At 55.9% G+C, this 15,574-nt stretch overlaps 2 protein-coding genes across 7 annotated transcripts in view; both read left to right on the top strand.

Annotated features, from left to right (window-relative positions):
• Positions 1–3,093, top strand: part of ARHGEF2 (Rho/Rac guanine nucleotide exchange factor 2) — a 152,905-nt gene extending 149,812 nt beyond the window's left edge. For all 5 annotated transcript variants that reach the window (XM_075907439.2, XM_075907440.2, XM_075907441.2 and 2 more), the window contains 2 exons: positions 78–225; positions 805–3,093. In XM_075907439.2, the coding sequence (XP_075763554.2) occupies positions 78–225; positions 805–890 (234 nt within the window). In that variant the 3' untranslated portion in view covers positions 891–3,093. The remainder of the gene's footprint in view (positions 1–77; positions 226–804) is intronic.
• A 151-nt stretch (positions 3,094–3,244) lies between these two features.
• LOC102461764 (tyrosine-protein kinase Fer-like) lies at positions 3,245–15,117 on the top strand. 2 transcript variants are annotated; one of them, XM_075907446.2, is made up of 10 exons: positions 3,245–6,279; positions 6,968–7,180; positions 8,617–8,745; positions 9,144–9,197; positions 12,163–12,281; positions 12,365–12,459; positions 13,514–13,637; positions 13,861–14,018; positions 14,414–14,536; positions 14,894–15,117. In XM_075907446.2, exons 1-10 carry the CDS (start codon positions 6,166–6,168, stop codon positions 15,034–15,036), a joined length of 1,272 nt encoding a protein of 423 aa, XP_075763561.2. In that variant the 5' UTR covers positions 3,245–6,165; the 3' UTR covers positions 15,037–15,117. The 2 variants fall into 2 exon arrangements, with proteins under 2 accessions (XP_075763561.2, XP_075763562.2); XM_075907447.2 differs by having other exon boundaries at positions 14,414–14,594.
• Positions 15,118–15,574: the final 457 nt, after the last annotated feature.

Raw genomic sequence — 15,574 nt, 5'->3', positions numbered from 1 at the left:
AGCCAGGGGTCCTGTGTTTGATTCCTGCTGATGCTGCAGCATTGCATTCAGGGAAGCCCTCTTCTTCCCCCCTGCAGCAGAGCCGAGGGAGCAGCCACTGCCCGCGGGAGGAGCCGGGTTACTGCGACGGCCCCGAGCGGCTGCAAGAGTGCGACGAGGACTCAGAGGCGTTGTCTGAGGACGAGGACGTGGCCTGCCATCACTCCCCGCCTTCCAGCCCTCGAGGTCAGGATGATGCGTGTAGTAGTATCCCCCTCGAGAGGCCACCCCAGCCACCTTAACTTGTGCTCCTGGCTCTGGGTTTGATCCTGCCCATGTATGCGGGGGACCAGTCTGTTCCTGTGCAACTAAGCTGGAGCTTCCGGGCCTTGGTTCAATGAGGCTGCGTAGGATCTGACGTGGAAATGGGCAATTGTGGCGGAGGGACGGGACTTGTTCTGCACTGGGCAGCCTTGGGTGTCTCCTAGGCATTACAGTTCAATGCCGAGTTCCCCTGCCCTTCTCTAGGACTCCTGGGTTGTGTTCCCAGCCCTGGGAGGGGAGGTGGGGAACCGGGGTGGGGGGGAAGGGGGGCGCACCTGGGAGTCAGGAGTCATGGAAAATCTTGTCCTGGCCATTGAGTTGCTGCGTTACCTTGGCCACGTCTTCCCTCCACTCGTGCCTCAGTCTTCCTGTCTGTATAATGGGGATAAATGATACTGGGCTCTAGGGCAGACTTGGTGCCCTGGGAAGGGGGTGTTAGTGCATGAATTACCGATGTCTCAGGGCATGAACTCATCAGTCGGGGTGTTTTGTTCCTTGCAGAGTTTTCAAGGATGCAGGACATTCCGGAGGAGGTGGAGAGCAGCCAAGAGCTCAAAGACGGGGAGGGCGGTTCCTTGGACAGTTAGAAACAGGCACCAACTCTCCGCCTGCCCGTTGCCGAGTGGCTGACGCGGTTGCTGCAGACTTCCCTGGAGCTGCAGGGGGAAGACAAGAGACTCTGGGAAAAACTGCACCAAATAGAAACCAAATCGTGGAGGGGGAGGAGGACCACGGCCGGACCCTGGGCTGTTTTTTTAATCTCTTCGAGCCCCAGCTCCGATTTTTTTCCTTCCCTGGGGGAAGGGAGCCGTCTGGTTTGCCATGCCCCTCCCCCCCTTCCCATGATTAATTTATTTATTTTGTTTGTCGAGGCGGGAGGGGGCGGCCCCTGCTGAGGGTTTGCATGACTTTGCCATCCCTTGGCTGGGAGACGATCAAACCTTGGGAGGAAGCCACGTGTCTCTGATGTCTTCAAGCGTTCATTTCCCCCTAGCTGGTACGGTCAGATGCCAGCTGGATGACACCTCCCGTCTGGGTCCATTCTCTGTGAAGTTGCACGAAGCTCACACTAGACGTGCCTGTTCGAAAGCGCACGCAAGCCAACACTAGAGGGGCATCCTGGTAGGCTGGGGGGGAAGGATTTAACCCCTCGTGCTGCGCTGCCCAGCAGCAATGCCTGGAAGGTCCAGTGGTCAAGAGGGATGTTCTGCTGGGAAGGCCGGCATTGAAGTGGTTAATAATGCAAGATGCTGCTCGCCCCAGTTGACTCGGGATCGTCATTGAGCCACGACAAGTGCGAGCCACTCTGGGGAGGAGCCTGGACTGTGTGTAACATCGGGGGAGGGAGCAAGGAACAGACTTCCTGCTCCAGCCTCACCTGTTTTCAATACTCTCGAACAGCTGCCGGGCAGCATCCCTTAGAGCAGGGCTACTCAACTTCGGAAGCCTCAGGGGCCACAAGGATACTCCCCACACATGCCAAGGGCTGCAACTTAAGTGTGGTTGCATGTACATGCAAATATATGCAAATTGCTTCTTTCATACTGACAGGCATGAATACAAAGATTAAGCCTTAAGCTGCAGCACTGGACCCAAACGTGGCCAGTGTGAGCCAATCAGCCCCTCTCAAGCTCTGCCCACAAGGCTCAGCAGCCAGCACTTCCCACAATGCCCTGGCGCTCCCGGCACCTCCTCCCTGGGGGCTAAAAATGCCGACACCCTGTACCCACCTGTTCCAGCCAGCCCGTCCACTTGCATCTTTCAATGCTCACCCCACATGGGAGCGTGTTCCCAGTGGAAGCCATGTTCAAAGGATCCCACCTGCAGGCCGTGTGTTGAGTAGCCCTGCCTTAAAGATACAGCGAACAGCCCTGAATAGCGTTGCTGGGTATTTAAAAGCGGTGGTTAAACGTAAAAGAGGCTCCTTAATGTGATGTTTAAAGGAGGGGGTTGGAAGCAAGGAAGATCTGGGGGTTCAGCCTTCTCCCAGATTTTTTTTGAGGAAGGGGTACAACAGTCCTGGGACTTCCCCTCCTGCCCTAGGAAAAACAGTCCCAAAGCCTCTCAGACGTTGTTTCCCCCCCGCTTGTAGACATGTGAATAGCGGTTGTACAAAACACCCTCCTTGTGCTGGGAGTTGCCGGGGTGGTGGGGCTGGAAAAGGGGGAGTATTCTTAGCCATGACTGCATTTTGTGTCAGCCAACCCCAACAAAGAGCTCTGGGGCGGTGGGTTGTTTGTACCAAAGCTGGAGTTCTTCATAATGAAACAAAATGTTAAAATGAATAGGGGGAAAAACAGTTTAGGGCTTTGTTTTTTCCCAGGCGGATGATTGGCATTGGGGTGCTGTCATCTTGGGGTCCTCAGTGGAGCCCCCCTTAAAGGAGTCTGATATTCAGATAGCACAGACCCTCGACTCACTGAAAAATGAAGTTGCCTTGTTACATTTTGGTTTTGAGGACTCCAAAATAGGTTTGGAGAGGCATTAGGAACCACTGCCAAATTTTGGCCTTTGTGTTTAAAATATCTAGCTGACCTATTCCTGCTGGCTGGGTTTTAGGATGAGAACAAGGAGTGGGGCATGCCGTAACAGTCCTGGACGGTTGGGGTTTTTTAAAGAGTCTGACCACAGAACTTCTTATTTTTTAAAACACCTGCTGGTCAATAAAACCTATTAATAGAAACCATTAGCCAGCCGTGGTGCTGCAAGGGAGGGATTTTTTTTAATTAATGCCAAAAAAAGGGTTTATTGTGTCCAGTTGATTTAACTGTATTAAAAAATCAACCCCCATGGTGTGTGTGTGTGTGTGTGCTGGATTTACTCAACTCAGAGCGCTCTACTCCAGACAAATCTCTCCTGAATCTCTCACTGGCATCCTGATCTCTTACAAGATTCAAGAGCCTGGAGGGGTTGTCAGCTAGCACCCTGCAAAAAGAAGGAAATCATTGGCAGACGGAAACTGGCCGCGTGCTTTGCAATTGTTGCTGTGTTTAGCAAGCACGAGGCATGAGGTTTGTCAGCGGCTCAGTAGGGGTGCATGCTGACTTCAGTGCAGTGCCAGAAGGTCTGCTGTAGGGCACAGTGTGTGTGTGCACGCTTGCGGGGGGTGGGGATAAAAATGGGGCACCGTACACTCTGGGTCAATGCTGACCCCAGTGTCTCACTCTAGTGCTGTGTTGCAGACAGTGAGTCAGTGCTGAGTCCATTGTGGCACTAGGGGGTGCTGTGCTGCAGGGGGAGAGCCAGTGCGAGGCCAGTGTGGCACTAGGGGGCGCTGTGCTGCAAGGAGCAGTAGGGGGCGCTCTCCCTTTGTGGGCAGTGCTGACCCCAGTGCACATGGCCAGCCTTTGCCGTTAAGCCACATTGCCAGGGATAACAAGATGTGTGTAGCCTGGAAAAGCCGACCCAGGTCCTTGCAGTTGCTGCCACGGTGCCTGCGAAGCAGCTGAGAGCACCAGCCAACTCTGGGCTTGCCAATGCAGGCTACCTTCCTGCGCCCCCCCTCTCCCCATCCTTCTCGCTCTCCAGCCTGAGTCTGTTCCCTTTACACCATTCTGCCTTGGGCTGAACAACCATCACCCAGTCTTGGCATCTGTGCGAGCGATCGGGTGGCAGGGGAGCAGACCTGGTCTCTAGAGTCCAGCTGACAAGGCTGGAACAGTAATGGGGGATGAAGAGGGGATTTAGGTAAGAAAAATCCCCCCTGCAGAAGGTTTGCATTGAATAAAAGGTTTTTCAGATTGAATTCCCGGGGGGAAGTGGCAGGGGCTGCTGCACCGAAGGATTTTTCCATAGACCTTTTTTAAAGCCAGAAGTGCCCACGGTGAACCCCTCGCCTGGCCTATGCTCAGTGGATGCTCAACGCCTGGCCCGTAACTTCCCTGGGACAGGCTAACATGTCCGGCTGTGTGTCCAGTGGGAGGGCGGCAAAAGTGCTGTCGACATGCAAAAGTGGCCCAAAGTGAAAACCAATCAAACCGCTTTTTCTGCCTCCCATTGTTTCCATTTCATGGCCACGTTGCTAGCACCCTGCTGGCAAAGCCAAGCCATGTGCATCACCAATAAGCATCCCAAAGTGCAGCGGGGTGGGAAGGCAGAGCTGATCCCTGCGCTACTTGGGATTCTGTGGTAGCTCTGTGAGCTCTCCGTGCTGAGGCATGTCAAAGCAGCACAGCAGGATCTTCCAGCCCTCCCCCTGCCGCAGCTGTCCTGCTGCTGTGGTCCTAGTGCAGGGCAAAACAGGAGCATTCCAATGGTTTGTTCTTTGTTCCCTAATGGAGCAGCTCCCTCAGCTGTCAGATACTTGCCAGAGCCTTGAAAAAGGAGGGGCGCATGCCTGCAGGGCAGCAGAGATCACACAACACTGAGCAGAGCCGGCAGGCCAGGCATTGTGGGATACTGGCAGAAACCAGTTCTCTGGACAAAACAAACAGCAAAGTCCACACTGGCTCTTTGTTAACAATTAAGGGGAGGGGGAAAGACAAAAGTCATCACATAGGGTGGAAATTTTTGTTGCCAAAACTGGGTGTTTTTCCTGACGAAAGTCGCATTGCAGTGCAAATGCTCTCACTGTTTTGTCACCACAGGTGCCCTGCATAGGTACCGCTTTACAGCCCTGTCTGGGACTGTGCCAAGGCAAAAGCCAGCATCTCCCAGCTGGGGCCTGCACTAATCTGCTTGGGGTGGGGGAGGGCAAGGAGGATGCTGGACCCAGAGCAACCGATTGGTTGGCTGGTGCTAGTGTCACAGCTGTGGTCAGGGCTCTGCCATCCCAGGAGGCGCCAGCTGCCTGGTGGACTCCACAAAGGACCAGCTCGCCTGGGATTGCAGTGGTTTGCTTTGGTGACCGGGGCTACCCCTGCATGGCGCTTTGTCCCATCCAGTGGCACAATCACAGGCTGGGAGGCAGGCGTTCTGCAGCAAACTCCAGGGCTTGCAAGGGCCGGTCCCTGCAAGCCCCCAGCCCTGGAGCATCCTGTGCTTTCCAGGCATTTGAATCCGGGTTGAGCCACATCCTCTTTACTCCCCAGCAGCAGCTGCATTCGACCCTCGGACTTTGGTTATGGGGCTGGAGCCTCGTTCCAAGAGCAAGCTCTTAGTGGGTAGGTGATGCGAGCGCCTGACTGCGCTGGGGGCTGTATGGACCACAGGCCGGAGAGACAGTCCCTGGCCCTGCAGAGCTCCAGCCAAACAAAGGGCAAGTGGCCAGAAAAGGTCAGGGAAGGAACGGAGCTAAGAGAAGGGCAAATACCTCAGCAGGCGGTATCGGATGTGGACGGTGAAGCAGTTTGGGTCTCTCCATTTCGGGGGGGTCTGGTAACAGCACCAGTTGGTTCCAATTCATGTTGGGACGTAAGGACTTTCCCCACGGCTCTGGCAGGGGCACAAATTGCCTTGAAACTCACGCTCAGGTCCCCGGGTGGGGCCAGAGCAGTGGACAGGGACCTGCACCCTGTTGTTTTCAATGAATGGACTTGTACATTAACCCTGTGCCCCTTCAACGCAAGGGTCTGCGCCCTGTGACCACTTCGGCCGTGCGCGCTACGGAATGGGGTCCACCTGAGTCTGCCCCCTCCAACGGGCTCTGTTCAATACCAGATGCCGACTTGGCTTCCTTTAAGACCCCTCCCCCCCGGCCACCGCTTTGTGGGGCAGCCTCTGTTTTCTCCCCCATGTTGTTTTCCAGCCTGGTTTTAAACACCCGAGCCAGCCTCGTTCTGGGGTTGCTCTGAGCCTGCCTCTACCAGCATATACCCTCCTCCCAGGGTCTGTCGGGTCTCATGTGACTGCTGATGTCACAATGCCCCATTGTCTCCCCCCCCTCCCCGAGGGTGGCCTGGGAGCAGGTTCCCGTGCTGGATTATGGGACCTCCCGGTGCCCAGGGCTGCCTGCAAGGAGGGATGAGCTGTCCCTCGTGCCAGAAATACACGTGGAGCAGCAGTCACGACAGGCTGCGTCCCGTGAGACCCATCCAGGTACTGTGCAGCCAGGCAGAGAAAGGGAGAGGCAGGCTGCAGAGAAGCGTGTCTCTTACAAACTCCATGGGAGCTCATAAGTGAGCCAACAGGGGTGGGGGCTTGGCTGCTAGTGTGACCCCCGGCTCGCCGTCTGTTGCTTCTCCCTGATCCGCAGAGGCTGGGACTCTGTTACAGAGCCCCTTACGGAGCTTGGCAGATTGAGCGATAGCGACTTGTGTTCTGCAGGTCACCGGTTCAATCCCGGGGCTGGGTCCCCATGTCTCGAGGCAGCATCTAGACATTGCAGTGACCAGAGGGAATAGCTGCTGCTCCAAATTCAGCATGGAGCAGCAGGGATGGAAAGTTACCCCCTGTGCTGTAGCCACCGTGCAAGCTGAGTTTGGCGGGTCTCAGACCCCTTCGTGAACTAGCACCCACCTCCCAAAGGACCTGGCCACCTGGATGGGGGCGATGGAGCATCCTGCCAGGAAGGAGAAACTGAGGCAGCATGTGGGCAGGGCGCAGCACATGATGGGGGAGGGGTTGCTTTGCTGTGCTGCAGCTGCCCCCCATCTGCCATCTCCAGGGCTGCCACCCAACCTCTGTCCCAGGCAGGAACCCCACCGAGTTCTTAAAAGGCTTGGCTCGATGGGTGCCCTATGAGCACCTGACCCTAATATCTCCCCTCTTCTCTCACCCCCCCAAGCTGCCCCCTCCCGTGCCCCTGGTGCCAGCAGCCCAGCGGCCCCTGTGCCAACAGGACTGGTACCACGGCGCACTCCCCAGGCAGGAGGCCCAGGCGTTGTTGACCAGCGAGGGGGATTTCTTGGTCCGCGAGAGCCAGGGGAGGCCCGGCGCGCATGTCCTGTCCGCGCTGGCAGGAGGGCAGTGCAGGCATTTCATCATCCAGTGCCGGAAGGTAAGGAGCCCTTGGAGCCAAGAAGGCCAATGGCACATTGGGGGGCATTAGGAGGAGCGTCGCCAGCAGATCTAGAGAAGTGATTATTCCCCTTTATTCGGCACTGGGGAGGCCACAGCTGAGTATTGCGTCCAATTCTGGGGCCCCCGTTCCAGAACGGATGTGGATGCATTGGAGAGAGTCCAGCGGAGGGCAAACAAAATATGAGGATGCTGGAGCACGTGACCTATGAGGAGAGGCTGGGGGATTTGGGCTTATTTAGTGGGAGGAAGAGAAGAGTGAGGGGGGATTTGAGAGCAGCCTCCAACTCCCTGAAGGGGGTTCCAAGAGGATGGCGAGAGGCTGGTCTCAGTGGTGACGGATGGCAGAACAAGGAGCCATAGTCTCACATTGCAGTGGGGGAGGTCTAGGTTGGATATTAGGCAAAGCTATCTCCCTTGGAGGGTGGGGAAGCGCTGGGATGGGTTCCCTAGGGAGGGGGTGGAATCTCCATCCCTAGAGGGTTTTAAATCCCGGCTTGACAAAGCCTCCCCGGGCAGGGGGCTTTGGGCAGGGGGCTGGACTCAATGACTCCTGAGGTCTCTTCCACTAGTATTCTGGGCAGGGGAGTGGCGCTGAACCCACCGAAGGGTTAATCACGTCAAGCCTGCGGCTACAGCCAGTTGCTGATTGGCCAGCGAGGCCAGGCGACCAGGTCACGTGGGAAGCCTGGTGGGAGGGGATGTCCTCACGGTTGCTCGTGTCCTGGAATTGATCTTTCCAGCTCAAGCTTATCTCTCTGGCCGTCCCTCCAGTGGCCACTGGCTGGACTTTGTGCCAACGAGCACCCGAGCTGGCTTCTATTTCCAGCTGAGAGCGGAGGGCGAGTCACTAGCTCCCTTTGTGCCTCGGTTTCCCCAGTCATAAAATGGCAGTGCTGATTCACCTGCCCTTCGTACTGCTCACGCTCTGCACCTGGGCCTTGGTATAAATGAGAATCAGCCTCCAAATCTTTAGAATGCAGAGCAAAGTGCTGGCCGGTCTCATGTGACTGCTGATGTCACAACATCAGTGTAACAAATCAGCAGCCACCTGGGACTTCACTACAGCTGTGTAGCATGGTTGCTGAGAAGTGCACAGCGGCTAGAATTTGAAGTGCCCTGGTTCAGAAATACTTCCCCCTGCTATGGGAGAATCCCCACTGGCAGGGTGCTGTCTAGGCCTCTAACACACACAATCCAGTTCTGATTCCATCCAGCAGAGGGCAGTGTGCTCTCTAGCACACCCTCATGGCAGTTGATTCCCATGGTTTTTAGAATTTGGGGCCCCCTGAGGGTGACCCCTCCAACCTGGCTGCTGCATGCTCCTTGTCTATGAGCAGCAGTGGCAGAGTCTGTGCCAATCAGCTGATTTACCTCCCCTCCCCCCACATTGTATTGATCTGGTCTTTTCTGCAGGGCAGGTACCAGTTGGAGCCCGGTGGGGTAGGCGCGTCCACCATCCCCTCGCTCATCCACCAGCACCTGCAGTCACGCCAGGAGCTCACCGCAAAGTGCCCCTTCCTCCTTCGGAACCCAGTCCCCAAGGTAAGCCAGCTGTGTTGCTGCGTGGGACGGGCGATGGCGCGGACGCAGAGAGATCCAGTGGGGGCTGGCAGTGGGGAACGGGGCCGAGGAGAGGGGCAGTCACAAGGGATTAACCTTAACTCTGCCCCCACTTAGCCGACGCGGGGTCCCCACCAGGAAACTTACAAGAGTGGGTGTGAAAAATGGTTTGGATGGAAAATGTTGGGCTGACCCAAGACTCAGGCCCTGCGTCTCTGTCTTTGCTCCAATCCCCCTCATACCCTACTGCCCCGTGGGGCTGATTTTCTCCCCCATCCTCAAGGGGACTTTGCCCTGAGCAGGATCAGCCCCTCCCCCCACGCACACTCTCAATGCTATTGTCTCCCGCTCATATTGTCTGGAGCCTTGTTCTTTTCTAGGCGAAATGGGACCTGAGCCATGATGACGTGGTGCTGGGGGAGCTGCTGGGCAGCGTAAGTGATTCTGTTCTCTGCTGTTAACCATGTATTGGAGCGAACTGGCTCCATGCAGGGAGCCTGCTGGTAATCATGGGCACATTTGTCAGGGTAGCGACCTGACAGGCAGGACAGCAGGGGGTGCTGCTCCTACATGGGCCATGTTGCTTGGATCTCCCCTTCTCTGTGCCACTAGCACACCCTGGGGAGAGCACAGTGTGTGCATCTCACCCCATGCTGCAGCAAAGGAGAAATTCAACAAAGGCATGAAATCAATTGCCTAGAGGGGGTTGTGGAAACTCCATCATGGGAGATTTTTTAAGCAAGTTGGACATGCTTGTCAGGGCTGATCTGGAGAATATTTGGTCTTGCCTCGGTTCAGGGGCTGGACTGGATGATCTTTCAAGTTCCCTCCCAGACCTACATTTCTGTGAGCTCGAGGGGACTATCAATGTGCCTCTTCTAGTCGCCTCTGCTGTGTCTCGCAACATGTGGATCCCTTTAAAAGTTACGTGTCTCTATGGAGCCGATATCTGCCTTGGGCCTTCGCTTCCAAGCCCCTTTTATTAGCTACGCCCCCGGCAGTGCGGCCTTGACACTCACCACAGGGTAACGTGAATATTTCATACGGCAGCTGCCGTCCCTCCTTTGTCCTATGTTATAAAATATGGATCTGATGGTTGCCTGCTGCTGGGTGAGTCACCCCTGGAAAGCCGCCCCTGGGTGAGCCGCCACAGTTCCCTGAGCTGTGAAGAGGGTGGTGGGGCTGGGCATGGGGGGGGGGGGGGGAGGAGGGGAGTAATACTCCTTGCTAAGGGAATGATGGGAAAGTTCTGTGGTGGGTCTGTCATGCCACGCTCCTGGTTGGGCCGTCACCCTCGGCAACTAAACCTGGCACATCTGCATGATACATCCTCACCCCTCGTTCCTACCCAACACTGTTCATTACAAGCACTTGGCCCAGAAGGCAGGGAATCATTAGCCCCATTTTGCAGGTGGGGAAACTGAGGCACAGAGTGGGGCTGTGACTTGCTCACGGTCACCCTAGTGGCAGAGTTTGGAATAGCACCCTGGTCCCCCAACTCCTAGTCTCGTGCTCTAGCCGCTAGGACACACAGCCACTCAGCTGTAGGATTTCTTATGTGCTTCTCAGGGGCAGCCCTGACGTCATTTGGAGCTCAGAGGACTCTGTGGAATGAGCTGACGGGTCTCAGGGTGACGTCTGCAGGACAGGGGTCCCCAGCACAAAACCCCACACGGGTGCTGTGAGCCCTGCTTCACTTAAGAACATAAGAACGGCCACACTAGGTCAGACCAAAGGTCCATGAAGCCCAGTATCCTGTCTGCCAACAGTGGCCAATGCCCGATGCCCCAGAGGGAATGAACAGAACAGGAATCGCCTCCCCTGTCGCCCATTCCCCGCTTCAGACAAACAGAGGCTGGGGACACCATCCCTGATCTTTTTTGAACCCTGTTGAAGTCCTGGCCTTCACAACATCTTCTGGCAAGGAGTTCCACAGGTTGTGCGCTGCGTGAAGAAAAACTTCCTTTTGTTTGCTTTAAATCTGCTACCTATTAATTTCATTTGGTGACCCCTAGTTCTTGCGTTATGGGAACAAGTAAATAACATTTCCTTCCTTACTTTCTCCACGGCAGTCATGATTTTATAGATCTCTATCCTGTCCACCCTTAGTCTCCTCTTTTCCAAGCTAAAAAGTCCCAGTCTTATTCATCTATCTTCATATGGGACCCGTTCCAAACCTCTCATCATTTGGGTTGCCCTTTTCTGAACTTTTTCCAATGCCAAGATACCTTTTCTGACATGAGGCGATCACATCTGCACGCAGTCTTCAAGATGTGGGCGTACGAGGGTCACGATGTGGGTGTCCTGTGGTCCTTGCAATCTCAAAAGAGAAACCAAGAAGGGTCCAGATACCATGGTGATGGGCTGTGTCTAGGAACCTGCATAGAGCAGAAGGACTAAATGAGCCAAACTCTCCTCTCATCCCTAGAGTGGAATCCTACCCAGCCAGGGCAGCTTGGCAGGAGGTCGGTGCAGCAGGGCCGCCCGGGCAGATAGAAAACGCCCCAGACGTCAGTTTGCAGGCTGGAACCCTGACCTATTTTTGACCAGAGGTGGGAGGAGTGGGGTGTGCAGCCCCTTTCAGTTTCGAAGCACACTGTTGGTGGGTGGAGGCAGCTGCCCCTTTGCTCTGAGCATGGCTGCAGCATGCGGATGCGCACACACTGTGCTCTCTCTCTCTGGCAGAGGCTTTCAAAGAGCGGGCCGTGACCTCACTGGGTCACCTCGCGCAGCACCCAGGAACCCCGGAAGCGGCCCCCAGCGGTCTGGCTGCTAGGCAGCACGCGTACGGGGCTCCCCAAACTGCCCCTGCCCTGAGCACCGGCTCCACCCTCCCATTGCCCAGACACCAGCCAATGGGAACTGGGGAGGGTCAGTGCCTGCAGGGGAGAGCCGTGTGTAGCTGCTTGCATGCCTCTGCCTAAGAGCCGGGCCTGTTGCTGGCCGCTTCTGGGGCACAGTGTGCTCCAAGGTGCCCAAACCTGCCTTTGCACCTCTGCTGACCAGAAGCCATGGGAGGCTAGCCTGTGCCCCAGCTCCCTGCCTCAGCCCAGAACCCCTCCAAACCGGGAGTCTCCTGCACACTAAATCCCTCATCCACAGCTCCACCTCATCACCATCCCTGACCCTGTCCTGCACCCCTACCTCAGCCCAGAGACCCTCCTACTCCAGGAAGCCCTCGTCCCAGCCCTACATCCTCTCCTGCACCCCAAAGCCATTATCCCTGCTAGGTCTCAAGCATCCACAATTTTCTTCAATTGGGTGCCCAGAAAAAAAAGTTTGAAAACCACTGCTCCAGGGCGACACTGGACCTGATTTCCCTTTTGCAGCACAGGTCTTGTTCTGCTGCCTGATTGTCTCTGTCTTCCTCTTCCCCGCCTCCCCTTTCTCCATGCTCAGGGTAATTTCGGGGATGTGTACAGCGGCCGCCTGTCGTACGACAACACCCCGGTGGCTGTGAAAACCTGCAGGGAGCACCTGGCCCCGGAGACCAAGCACAAGTTCCTCATGGAAGCCAGGTCAGCCAGCAATGTGATCAACAGGCCACAGTCCCACCGTGGCAGCTCCGTGGCTCATCCCTCTGCTCCTTCCTGTTTCCCAGGCTCGTGAGGCGCTACAGCCACCCGAACATCGTACGGATTATTGGCGTCTGTGCCCACAAACAGCCTGTCTTCATCGTCATGGAGCTGGTGTCCGGTGAGCCGGGGAACTCTGCACCACGACAGGCTCAGTGCGCCTGTCTGTGACCCCCAGCGCTGCCTCCGGAATGCAACACCCCTCCTGCTGCAGCAGGGGTGGGGAATGTCGCCACCTCGTGGTCTCAGCCTGACGTGCGCCCATGCCCTATTGACAGTGCAAAACCTAGCGACGGGTGTTAGAGCTTGAAGCTGCAGGTTTAAATCCAGCCTTAGCTGGATAGTTGGAACGAGGGGCAAGGACCAGCTGGGGCATGGGCACGCAGAGGATGCTAATCTGCCCTCCCTGGTGCAGCCTCATGGGGGGAGACAGTATCCCCCAGGTGGGGGCAGGCTCATGCAGTTCTGGAAGTATGAGTTGAACCTCTCTAGTCCTGCACTCTCTGGTCCAGCAACATCCATAGTCCGGCATGGTATTAGATACCCTCATGTCCGCTTATCACGGGGATGGACAGATTTTCCACTGCCCCATAGCCCCCAGTCCTAGCTCTCAGAGTTCTGTGCTGTTCTTTAGCTCTAACTTACTCCTAAATGTCTTCTCAAAGCCCAGCAAGCAGGGAAAGTGTTGGGCCTGCTGCTCAGCCTGCTTTATCTACTCACATCCTTACAGTAAAATGTGATCACAAGACTAACACTTGAAGAGAGCTGATCAGCCTGGGCTAGATGTAGACTTGTATATGGTGGATCGATAGTCATACATTCAGAGCCCTGCATGGATACAACATTTTGTATCGGCATCTGCAAAATCACAGTTATCTGCATCCACCTCTCCCCAGGGATATAAAGCAGATATCTGCAGATTTTCAGGGCTCTCCAAACACAACGAAGCAGCATTGCATTGTTCCATGTGTTCTCTCCAGCAGAACAAAAATGAAAAGAGACCCACTCGTGACACTATTAACCTCCTGGGGTTGGGCAGATTCTCTGATTTGGCACCCGTCCGGTGCTGAGGGTGCCAGACTAGACAGGTTCAACCTGGACGGGTACTTTTCTCATCCAGGACTGCACCCCTGGGGTGTTTTTTATTCTCTTCCTCCTCCCCCCGCCCGCTCTAGGTGGGGATTTCTTATCATTCCTCCGCTCCGAAGGGAGCCGGCTCTGGGTTCAAGACTTCATCCACTTCGCAGTTCAGGCAGCAGCAGGGATGGCCTATCTGGAGAGCAAGGGTTGCATCCACAGGTACGGATGAGACCCACCCATGCTGCACCTGCTGAGTGCTCTTTAACAGCAAGACTGGCACCCAGGGCCAACAAACGGCACATCCCAGTTGCCCCAAACGGTGACCCAAGTCCTGCGCCCAAATTTCATGCCTGGCTCCCCTGCCAGTCCCTCCTCCCTGCTGCCTCCTGGGAGTATCCAGACAGCACTGGGGTGCATCTTACCCTCCGTCCTTTCCCTGCAGGGACCTGGCGGCCAGGAACTGCCTGGTGGGGGAAGGCAACGTGCTGAAGATCAGCGACTTTGGCATGTCGCGGCAGGAGGCCAACGGCGTCTATGCCTCCCGGGGAGGAATGAAGCACATTCCCATCAAGTGGACGGCGCCGGAGGCTCTGCGATACGGTCAGGGACCCAGTTCCAGGAAGGTCTGGGGCAGGAAGGCTGCTCCAGGCCAACAACACGCCCCCTACTGGGGCTTGAGGGGACAGTAGCGGTTTTTCTCCGGGTGTTGTCTGGCATCACCTGGAGACAGAGAGGATGCTCTGATGAAGAGCGTGCTGATTCCCCCACCCCCTTGCAGTGTGACCTTGCTGGGAAGGCTGGATCCCCCAGGACGGGGCAGGCCCACGTGGTTCTGGAAGCATTGGTATCAGGACTGTGCCCCTGGGGTGTCATGTATTCGGGGGATGCATCGGTGGCTACTCCAGTCTGCCAGATAACCCGGCTGATTACATGACAAAGGGTCGTACGGATCACAGGCCCCTTTCACTAACGTGCCCCGTGTGGGTTGGTGGCAGGCCGCTACTCGACGGAGAGCGACGTCTGGAGCTACGGGGTCCTGCTGTGGGAAATCTTCAGTTTGGGGGCCGCCCCCTACCCCGGCATGTCGAACCAGCAGGTGGTGAGCCAGGTGGAGCGAGGCAAGTCGTGCAAGAGTGGGCGTTGTTCATGGCACAAGTTGATCCCTGAGCGAAGGAGGTGGGGCTGGACATGTGCTTACGGCTCAGGAGACCAGGTTCAGTTCCCCTCTCTGCCACAGACTCCTTGTGTGACCATGGCCATGTCACTTAGTCTCTCAGTTCCCTACTGGTACAATGCAGATGAGAGACCTGGCTTGTCCATTTCAGTGGTACGGTCCTTGGGACGGTCCCTTCCTGAGTGTCATACAGCACCTAGCACCCTGTTCTCAGCTGGCTCCTTTGCTGCAATACAGACCATAATAATGTCCCCCCGGTCCTGTTTCCATAGAGTTAGCTCCAGCCCTCTTACTTTGGCAGGTTTCCGCATGCGAGCGCCTGAGCGCTGCCCGGTGGAGGTTTATGACGTGATGCTGAGATGCTGGGAGACCAGTCCCAGCCTGCGCCCCAAGTTCAGCGCCATCCACCAGGAGATGACGCAGCTCCACTGGAACGCTGAGTGACCCTGGCCTCCAGGTCCCCTCTGTAATATGTATCTGCCCCCCCCCCCCAAAGTAATCTATACAAAGCCTCTAAATACCTTTGCTCTTTGCCTCTGTACTTGGATCTTGGCTGCTAGAAGGGCTGGTGGTTTTAACCCACTTTAAATATTGCATTACATCAATACTCCAAGACTTCTTCTGGGCACCCTTAACCAATCAGAGCTCCTCTGTCGCATGATTGGCTGCAGAGAAGGTCAAAATGATTCCCCTCTAAGCTGGATGGACAGGAGATGCAGCAACGCTGTGTCCTGATTGGTTCGTTGGTGACGAGTATCGACGTTTTTCTTGTCCTGAATCACAGCTGTTGTCTCTGCTTCAGAACCAGCATTTAAAATGACAAGGGTTCTCTTCCTGGCTCTGCCACAGGCTCCTTGTGTGACCTTGGCCAAGTCACATAGTTTCTCTGAGCCTCAGGTCGCTGTCCCATGCAGATCAGGCATGTGGTCCCCGGTGTGGTTGATGCTGACATTCCAAACATGTCTCACAATGTGACGATCCT

The sequence above is a fragment of the Pelodiscus sinensis genome, chromosome 22, assembly GCF_052426305.1.
Source record: "Pelodiscus sinensis isolate ZL-2025 chromosome 22, ASM5242630v1, whole genome shotgun sequence".
NCBI lineage: Eukaryota > Metazoa > Chordata > Testudines > Trionychidae > Pelodiscus > Pelodiscus sinensis.
The sequence above is the reverse complement of the archived record's forward strand: the minus strand, read 5'-3'. Positions and strand labels throughout refer to the sequence as shown.

Coding starts and splice junctions, on each gene's coding strand:
- LOC102461764 (XM_075907446.2), top strand. CDS start 6,166: ATGGGACCTCCCGGTGCCCAGGGCTGCCTGCAAGGAGGGATGAGCTGT. Junction 9,198..12,162: donor TGGGGGAGCTGCTGGGCAGC/GTAAGTGATTCT, acceptor CTCCATGCTCAG/GGTAATTTCGGGGATGTGTA. Junction 12,460..13,513: donor CGTCATGGAGCTGGTGTCCG/GTGAGCCGGGGA, acceptor CGCCCGCTCTAG/GTGGGGATTTCTTATCATTC.